The sequence below is a fragment of the Gopherus flavomarginatus genome, chromosome 23 (genome assembly GCF_025201925.1).
Source record: "Gopherus flavomarginatus isolate rGopFla2 chromosome 23, rGopFla2.mat.asm, whole genome shotgun sequence".
Taxonomy (NCBI): Eukaryota; Metazoa; Chordata; order Testudines; family Testudinidae; genus Gopherus; species Gopherus flavomarginatus.
The window spans coordinates 17,831,752-17,841,085 of record NC_066639.1 but is presented as its reverse complement, the minus strand read 5'-3'; the positions used below and the strand labels follow the sequence as shown (position 1 = coordinate 17,841,085).

The window sequence follows — 9,334 nt, the reverse complement described above, 5'->3', positions numbered from 1 at the left end:
CGGGGGGACTGCCCCACTTACCCCCCCAGGGGTCACTGCCTCTGTGGGGGGGGGAATAACCAGGGGGTGCTGCACACACACACCTGTTGGCCAGCAGGGGTCACTGCTGCAGTTGGGGGTCTGTACACAGGGCACTGCCCCATGTGGCTGCCAGAGATCATTCCCCCCCACACACACAGTGGGGCAGCCCCACTTCCTGCAGCGCTTGTCCTGCTCGCCGTGGCGGACGGCGCCACGGAGGGGTAAGTGCCCTGCCGTAATTAGCAGTATAGCAGCCACGCTTCGTCCACAGCAGCGAGCCCCAAACCCGGGTACGACGTGTCGCTAACTCACCGCTGCGCTGCCTCCCGCCCCGGCCCCCACTGGGCTTGGCTTTGTTTTAGGGGTGGCTCCAGCACAGTTCAGGCCGTTCGATGTAACTCACACAAGGCCGGGTGTGTTGATTTCTATCTGCCGCGCCGTGCGGCCCTTGCACAAGGCAAACGGAGACACTGGTGCAGGTTCACCGACAGTGCCCAGACACCAAGTGTGAACCATCGGGATGGGGGTGGGGGGGTAATAGGAGCCTATATAAGAAAAAGCCCCCAAAATCGGGACTGTCCCTATAAAACCGGGCTATTTGGTCACTCTGGTTTCACCAGACCCAATCCTGGCCCCCCTCTGGCTGCAGGGAAAGAGGGCTGGTTGCTGCCTTGCGGGGGGTGCGGGGGTTCAGACACAGGACCCCACAACTCGGCACCAAGTTTGGGCAGGAGGCAGAAGACTACAACTCCCAGCATGCTGTGGGGTGCCACCGAGGAAAGTGCATATGGGTCTGAGCCCAGCTGGTGAGTCAGAGGGCAGCAGTGGGGCTGAGGAGGGGGGGGCAATGAGCCTGCCGGGGTGGGGGTTGAGCCCCACTTGTGCCTGTAGGAGGGTGAGGGGGATCCCTTCTGCTGGAGCCCCAGGGCACAGCTGGGGGGCAGCCCCCACCTGGGGCGAAGAGACTGAGACCCCCACCCTCTGCCCTGTTGGGCTGGTTAGAGACACCCCCCCCCCGGCAGGCAGCTCCCTCCTGGTGTCCTGGCCCCACGGGGGGGAAATATCCCCCACAGTGTCAGCTGGAAACGGGATTAGTTTCCACTTCCTGACCGTGCTGGGCTCCCCTCTAAACAGATGGGGGGGTGTCACCTACCTTGGGGGGGTTTAAAATCATGTTGCCAAGAGCCCACGTCCCCGTTGTTGTAACCCAGGAGGAAGGCTGGATCCTGTGGGCTCCCAAATGACCCGACCGTATCCTGCCGAAAGAGAAGAAACTCCTGTGTCCAGAGACACGGCGGATTCGTTGTAAACATGGACTAGTGAGTAGTGGAAAGCATTTTCCACGCACTGCACTCAAACAGCATTTTAAAGTAACTCTACAAATTCTTGCACTGTTCTTGCTGAGAGAAAATATTTCCTAGACTAGTTTCTTTTCCATTTTTGCCCAAGGTTTCCAGACTAGGCTTCAGAAACGTACACAAAAAAAATCCCCCTCCTCCACTGTTTTTTTAACCAGGTCCCGTAGATCTCTACAAATACTCGTTACCCTCCACCCCAGAGGCAGCTGCAGCTCGGTGCCCAGTGCGGGCTCCTTGTGCAAATAGCCCCCACGCCCTACCCCGGAGCTGGCGAGGGAACCCCATTGGGGTAACCAGTTTGTCCAGGGTCGGGGGTGGGAAGGTGCTGGGGATACGGGTGCCAAACTCCTTCTAAGTCCCTCCCCCCTCGCTGACGCGTGACTGCCCGTGGGGAATCCGCCGAGGGTCTGTGAGATGTGGCCAAAGTCCACGCAAGGTTTGTGCCTGTGAACGGGGTAGGAGCCTGTTCTCTCGAGGAGGCAGGGGGGAGAAAGCGGGGGGCAGTTATGGGGGTGATCTAGGGGTGAGGGGCAATGGGGAACTTGGGGGGCTGTGGCGGTTGCAGGGAGGTTTTGGGGTGAGGGGGAGTGAGAGAGGCCTGGGCCCCAACTCTCAGCCCCTCTGCTTTGCCTGTTCCCAGCCGCACTGCAGGATGACGGCCCCAGGGAAGCTGCGGGTGGCGGTGATCGGGGCAGGAGCAGCCGGGCTATGCGCCGCCCGCCACCTCGCTGCCCGCCCCGAGTCCTTCGCGCCCCCCGTGGTGTTCGAGGCGTCCGGCCGCATCGGGGGCACCTGGGTCTATACCGAAGAGACGGGGCAGGGACCAGACGGGCTCCCCATCTGCTCCAGCATGTACCGGGACCTCAGGTAGCCGGCGCGGGGCACCGGGCAGGGGCAGAGGCGCTTGTCAGGCCTCCATGTGTGTGGGGGGGTAGGATCCCGTCCCCCCAGGGGGTCTGTCTCCTCACTGCCCCCGCCTCCACACCTGCCCCATTTCCTGCTGCAGCTGGGACACCCTCTGCTACCCCCGTGGGCCAGGCCTGAGGGTTCAGGAGGGGACGGGGATCTGGAGAGGGGAGGGCGTTAAGCAGCATTTGCACCCCCCCAGGACCAACCTGCCCAAGGAGGTGATGGCGTTCCCCGACTTTCCCTTCGACCCCTCGCTGCCGTCCTTCCTGCACCACTCGCACGTGCTGGCTTATCTGGAGCGTTACGCCGACCACTTCGGGGTCCGAGAGCACATCAGGGTGAGTGGGGGGCCGAGCGGGGCAGGGACCCCTGGGGGGCCCCAATGCCTGCCCCAGAGACAGAGCCTGAGCACAGAGCTGGACCCCACAGGACACGGCCCCCCCAGAGACGGGCCCTGAGCACGGAGCTGGGCCCCCGCAGGACATGCCCCCCCGAGACGGGCCCTGAGCACGGAGCTGGGTCCCCACAGGACACGACCCCTCCCCCCGGGGCACGGCCCCCCCCCACCCCCTGAGATAGGGCCTGAGCACAGAGGTGGCCCCCCCCAGGGGCACAGGACCCCCCTCGAGACGGGCCCTGAGCATGGAGCTGGGTCCCCACAGGACACAACCCCTCCCCCCGGGGCACGGCCCCCGCCCCCAGAGACAGGGCCTGAGCACGGAGCTGGACCCCGCAGGACACCCCCCCCCAGGGGCACAGACCCAACCCCCCCTCCCCAGAGACAGGGCCTGAGCATGGAGCTGGGTCCCCACAGGACACAACCCCTCCCCCCGGGGCACGGCCCCCTCCCCCCGAGACGGGCCCTGAGCATGGAGCTGGGTCCCCACAGGACACAACCCCTCCCCCCGGGGCACGGCCCCCGCCCCCAGAGACAGGGCCTGAGCACGGAGCTGGACCCCGCAGGACACCCCCCCCCAGGGGCACAGACCCAACCCCCCCTCCCCAGAGACAGGGCCTGAGCATGGAGTTGGGTCCCCACAGGATGCGCCCTCCCCCTCAGGACACCCCCCCCCAAAGACAGGGCCTGAGCATGGAGCTCGGTCCAGTCTAGGGTTGCCAACTTTCTATGGGCACAAAATCGAACACCCCAGCACCCCCCATTCCCCGTGGTTCCTCCTGCTTCTCTACCCCTTCCCCAAGGCCCCCCCCCAGCTCTCTTTCACTGGGCTGGGGCAGGGGGTTGGGGTGCAGGAGGGGATGAGGGGGTTGGGGTGCAGGAGGGGGCTCCAAGTTTGGTGGGGGGCTCAGAGCTGGGGTCCAGGAGGGGGTCTGGGCTCTGGTGCAGGAGGGGGTATGGGCTCAGGGCTGGGGCCAGGGATGAGGGGTTTGGGGTGCTCTGGTTTTGGGGGGGGTCAGGGCTGGGTTCCAGGAGGGGGTCTGGGCTCTGGGCTGGGGGTGCAGGAGATGGTTCTGGGTTTGGGGGGGCTCAGGGCTGGGGCCAGGGATGAGGGGGGTCCCAGTTTGGGAGGGCTCAGGGCTGGGGCTCAGGGATGAAGGGTTTGGTGGGGCTCAGAGTTGGGGCTCAGGGATGAGGAGGCTCCTGGTTTGGGGGGGCTCAGGGCTGGGACAGAGGGTTGGGGCGTGGGCTTACCTCAGGTGGCTCCCGGTCAGCGGCACAGGAGCTAAGGCAGGTTCCCAGCCAATGGGAGTGCGGAGCCGGCGCTCGGGGCGGGGGCCACGCTTGCCGCAGAGCCTCCGGCCGCCCCCCCGCCTAGGAGCTGGACCTGCTGGCTGCTTCCGAGGCGCAGAGCAGTGTCCTAGGACAAGTACCTACCTTAGCCCCGAAAACCAGACACCTCGTCACCCGGCGGGATGTGACCCCCCACAGAGGCACAGCCCAGACCCTGCCCAGCCAAGGCCACTGCACCGGCTGCTCCGGCAGCCCCCGGATGAGGCTGTTACCATCCCCCCCGCCCACTTCTCACCTGGATCTGACCTGCTCCTGTCACCCCTTCCAGTTCTGGTGGCTGGTGGATGCCGTGAGCCCGGCCGAGGGCGCCGAGGGCGGCTGGGACGTCACCGCCTGCCGGGCCCAGGACCGGACAGTGCAGACGACCGAGCGCTTCGACGCTGTGCTTGTCTGCACCGGGTGAGGTCCTCGGGCGATGGCGTGGGGTGAGGGGGCACCCCCAGTTTGCTGTGCCCCCTGCCCTGCGGGCAAAGGGGCTGAGCAGGGTCACTCGCTGGGGTGGGTGCGTGGGTGGGACAGGGCTGCCTGCTCTGCAGAGGCCTCTCCCCCGGGTGTGTGCAGAGGGTGGCTGTGGGGGAGCCCAGACCTTGGGGGGATAAAGACCGGGCTGTGGGGGAGCTCAGGATGTGGGGGGCAGTCATGGGGTGCCAGGGGGGAGCCCCAGAAACACCCCTCCTCAGGGGGCGAGCAAACTTCTGGTCCTGGGCTGGAGTTTGGAGAATCCCCCTCCCGGGGGGGGGGGGGCTGTGTCAGTGAATGGGACCCCCCCAGGCCCCAGGGAAGCACTAATGGGGCCCCTCTTTCTGCTCCCTTTGCAGTCACTATGCTGACCCCTTCGTGCCCCCTATCCCCGGCCTGGAGACCTTCCCAGGTAGGAGCCTCCGGGGTCCCGGGGGGGATCCATCTCCTGTGAGCCGCCCTTTGCTCCGGGCATGGGGAAGGGGCTGCCAGCAGGAGGGAGCTGCTCCGTGAGGCAGGGGAACCCCCACAGCTCCCCCTTTCACCCCTCTCTCCCTTCCCGCAGGCCGGCTGCTGCACAGCCACGAGTACCGCTGCCCAGAGCCCTTTGCGGGCCGCACCGTGGTGCTGCTGGGGGCCGGCCCGTCCGGCGTGGACCTGACGCTGCAGCTGGCCCCCCTGGCCCGGCGGGTGATCCTGAGCCACCGGCAGCCCCCGCTGCCCGGGCTGCCCGGGAACGTGCTGCAGGCGGCGCCGGTGGTGGGCGTGGCAGGGCCCACGGTCCAGTTCGAGGACGGCGCCGAGCACAGGGCCGACGTCCTCATCCTCTGCACCGGGTACCGGTACGGCTTCCCCTTCCTGGCGCCCGCCCGCCTGGGCCTGCGGCTGACTGACCACACGGTGACACCGCTGTACCAGCACCTGCTGCTGCCGCGCCATCCCGGCCTCTTCTTCATCGGGCTCTGCCAGCAGATCTGCCCATTCCCCCACTTCCACTGCCAGCTGCTCTTCTGCCTGGCGGTGCTGGCGGGCACCTGCCGCCTGCCCCCCGCCGCCGAGCTGCAGGCGGCCGCCGAGGGGGAGTTACGGCAGCACCTCGGGGCCCCCCAGCACTTCCACCGCCTGGGCGGGCGGCAGTGGGGTTACTGCCAGGAGCTGGCACGGCTGGGCGGCTTCGAGCCCCTGCCCCCCGTGCTCAGGAAGATCTACGAGGCCACGGGGGCGAGCCGCAGCCAGGACGTCTCCCGGTACCGGAGCCTCAGCTACAGGGTGTTGAGTGCTGAGGAGTGGGAGCTGGTGGGGGCCGAGCCCGGGGGGGCTGTGCACAAAGGGGGCAGCCCCAGGGGGGCTGGGGGCAATGGAGACGGAGCTCCCAGCCCGGCAGCGGCCCTAGGCTGAGGGGGAGCCGGCAGGGGGATGTCTGGCCCAGCCCGTGGGGCCGGAGACCCTTCCCCATTGTTGCCTCGACCGGCCCCCGCTCGTCCTGCGACACCCCCCAGAGGCCGGGGCCTCAGTCGGCCCCAGCTCACCCTGTGCCACCGCCCGGACGCGGGAGCCCTGGCCGGCCCTCCCGCCACATCCGAGCAGGATAAAATCCCCTGGTGCATCGGGGCTGCTGGGGAAGGCGCCCGTAGCCCGCGGAGCCAAAACCTCCATCTGGGGCGGTTTGATAGTGAAGAAATGAGCAAATAAAGGGTGAAAACTGAACCTGCTGCCCCTGGACTTTAGCTGGGGGGAAGGAGCATGGGGGGGAGTTGCCCCTTGCTGCCCCACGGTCTGTGATGGGGAGGGGGTGAGTTGGGGTGATTGGCTCTCGGCAGCCCCTCACCTCTGGGCACAGGACCCTGTGCCTGGCGCAGACCCACTCACCTCCCTGACTGGTGCGGGGCTGCTGGTCTCTGTATCTGTGACCCCCACATACCCCCTAAGCCCCCCCCAGGACCCCTCCAGCCTAGTTGTAGGTATCTGTGCCCCCCAAGAACCCCCTAACCCCCCCAGGGACCCCTCCAGCCTGGTCGTAGGTATTTGTACCCACCACGTACCCCCTAACCCCCCGCAGGGACCCCTCCAGCCTGGATGTAGGTATCTGTGCCCATGTACCCCCAACCCCCCAGGGAACCCTCCAGCCTGGACATAGGTATCTGTGCCCCCCACGAACCCCCTAACCTCCCCGGGACCCCTCCAGCCTGGATGTAGGTATCTGTGCCCCCCACAAACCCCCTAAGCCCTTTGGGACCTGTGAACGGGGGGGGGGGCCATCCCAGCGGGCCCTGGGGCCCTGGTGTGATAACCCCACCCGCCCCCCCAGGGCTCTGTGAGCAAAGGGCCAGGGACAGGCGGCCGCAGAGCACACCCATAAATAACTCCCTAGATACCCTATGACCACAAGCCCCACACAAACATCCTCGACACCCCAGCTACAGCCACGCTCTCAAACATCCCTTCTCGACATACGGGTTCCCTCCCCCACCGAGGCTTCCTGTAGATACAGGCACAGACACCCCATAAAAACCCTGGTACAACCACAGCCCCCATGAACAGCCCCAAAGACACGTGTACTAGAACCTCCCCTACAGCACGTCCCCAGACAGAGCCACATATGCACATCTGCCCCCCACGACACAGCCCTACAGCCCCCCAAACACCCCCCTAGACATGTCATAACCCCCCACGGACACGCAGACCCCCATGGACACGCTCACACACAAACCCCACCAGTTCCCAGGCCCCCTGCCCCATCGCAGCAAACGGCACCACACTCGGAGGCTGTGGGGGGTGTGCTAGCAGCCCCCCTCCCCCGGCAGTGCCCCCAGTGACCTGCAGTGTCACACTTGCCTCTTGCTTCAAAATTATGTTTTATTTGCTGCTGCTTTAAAAGGACCAGCCCTGGCGGAGCTGGAAATGAGTCGCTGCAAATAGAAGGACCAAGCCCCTGTCCAGCCCCTCACTCTCCTGCATTATTTCTAACATCCCCCCACACCTGGACAACCGCTGCTTCCTCCTGCTCCGAGGCAGGGTCCTGGCTGCATGCCCAGCCTGTGCTGGCAGGAGCCTGCAGAGTGGGAAGGGAAGTGGGGCAACCCCTGGATACCACCGGCCGGCCGGGTCACAAAGTGGGGGAGAGCCGGCCCCTTTGCCACGCCATGAGGCTGCACCGGGCCCCAGCATCTCGAGCGGGAAACCTCCTCAGGTGGGGCCAGGACCGGCGCTAGGGGTTTGAGCGCCCTAGGCGCACGGCAATTTCACCGCCCTGCGCCCTGGTCCGGCTGGTCCGGTGGAGCTGCCGCAGTGGTGCCTGTGGGAGGTCCACTGGAGCTGCGGGAGCAGCTGACCGTCCGCAGGCACGACTGCAGCAGGTCCACCGGAGCCGCCTGCCGCCCCCCCCGGCAAAACGCTGCCCCCCAATAGTCCTGGCGCCCTAGGCAATTGCCTAGGCCGCCTAAATGGAAGCGCCGGCCCTGGGTTGGGGTGGCGTTAACTCCATGACACTGCCAGGGACCCCGGGCCGGACCTTGGCGCACACTCAGCCGAAGCCCAGGAGTTCGGGCACAATCTCACCCCCCGCTTCCCGCCTCCAGTCAGGAACCGAACCTGAGTCCCGGCTCCCCGCCGGGAAGACACGGCTGGGGCTGAGACGCCCCCCTGAACGCCGGCGCCCTGATTGCCGCTGTCCTCGGCTGCCCCCCTGTGCTGCAGCAGAGACCGTTCGAAACCCCAGTGCAGAGTCAGGACTGGCTGGGCCCAGCAGTTAAAGGCCCGAATTTAAGCTCCCAAGGCAGCAGACAAAACTCCTTCGATGCAGCCAGCCGGGAGCTGCGCTGCTGTGAAATCTGGCCCCGCAAAACCCTGGCCTGGCCGACCCGGCCAGCGGGCCTGGCTAGCACAGGCTGGCACGCTGCTGCTCCGAGCAGAAATGCCCGAGTGATGAGCGACAGCCGGGGGACGAAGCCGGGGACCCCGGAGCGGCCGCTGCTCGAGCCCTGAGTCATCCTCTGCAGGCGAGGGCCGCCCAGCTGCGGCACCGGATCGGTTTAACCACAAGCGCCTGCAGCTCGGGGAGGGGGGGAATTCCTGCTGCCTTTGCCAGGAGCCTGGGCGTGAAACCTCAGGCAAACCCCGCCGGCAGCAGGCGCTGCGGAAACGCTGCACCCAGCTGACCCCCAGGCTGCAGCCCAAGGGCCAGGAGGGAGAAGACGCCTCCCCCTGCCACGACCCCAGTGGCTCAGCCCAAATTACCACCCCCTCCGCCCAATTTCACACATGCATGCATGCACGCACGCAGAGCAGGCGGGGTCCTGCCTCCCCCACCCCGGTTAGGGGATGGGCCACGAGCACTGGGCGCCTTGGGGTGACAGTTTGCAGCTGGGCCGTTGCTGATTCTGACACCTCCCCTGGGCGAGGCTCTGAGCGCTATGTCTCCCTAGCCGAGGGACTGCCACCGCCAGCTCCCAGCGCTACCCGGGCCCACAACGCCCCCGTCCCAGCGCAAAGCCGGCCTGCGACACCCCCGTCCCAGCGCCCAGCGCAAAGCCGGCCTGCAACACCCCCGTCCCAGCGCCCGGGGTGAACCCGACCTGCGACACCCCCGTCCCAGTGCCCAGTGCAAAGCCAGCCTGCGACGCTCCCGTCCCAGCGCCCAGCGCAAAGCCAGCCTGCGACGCCTCCGTCCCAGCGCCCAGCGCAAAGCCAGCCTGCGACGCCTCCGTCCCAGCGCCCAGCGCAAAGCCAGCCTGCGACGCCCCCGTCCCAGCGCCCAGCGTAAAGCCGGCCTGCGACGCCTCCGTCCCAGCGCCCGGGGCGAACCCGACCTGCGACGCCCCCGTCCCAGTGCCCAGCG

General features: G+C 66.9%; 1 protein-coding gene across 5 annotated transcripts; it reads left to right on the top strand.

Moving 5' to 3' along the window:
• The first annotated feature begins 176 nt into the window (after positions 1 to 176).
• On the top strand, positions 177 to 5,990 carry LOC127039611 (uncharacterized). Of its 5 annotated transcripts, none has more exons than XM_050933394.1 (8): positions 177 to 242; positions 1,233 to 1,340; positions 1,538 to 1,668; positions 2,020 to 2,246; positions 2,488 to 2,626; positions 4,307 to 4,437; positions 4,857 to 4,909; positions 5,063 to 5,990. In XM_050933394.1, exons 4-8 carry the CDS (start codon positions 2,032 to 2,034, stop codon positions 5,893 to 5,895), a joined length of 1,371 nt encoding a protein of 456 aa, XP_050789351.1. In that variant the 5' UTR covers positions 177 to 242; positions 1,233 to 1,340; positions 1,538 to 1,668; positions 2,020 to 2,031; the 3' UTR covers positions 5,896 to 5,990. The 5 variants fall into 5 exon arrangements, with proteins under 5 accessions (XP_050789351.1, XP_050789349.1, XP_050789347.1 ...); XM_050933392.1 differs by lacking the exon at positions 177 to 242 and adding an exon at positions 261 to 827; XM_050933390.1 differs by lacking the exons at positions 177 to 242; positions 1,233 to 1,340 and adding an exon at positions 261 to 827.
• The last annotated feature ends 3,344 nt before the right edge of the window (positions 5,991 to 9,334 follow it).

Coding starts and splice junctions, on each gene's coding strand:
- LOC127039611 (XM_050933390.1), top strand. Junction 4,438..4,856: donor GCTGTGCTTGTCTGCACCGG/GTGAGGTCCTCG, acceptor CTCCCTTTGCAG/TCACTATGCTGACCCCTTCG. Junction 4,910..5,062: donor CGGCCTGGAGACCTTCCCAG/GTAGGAGCCTCC, acceptor CCCTTCCCGCAG/GCCGGCTGCTGCACAGCCAC.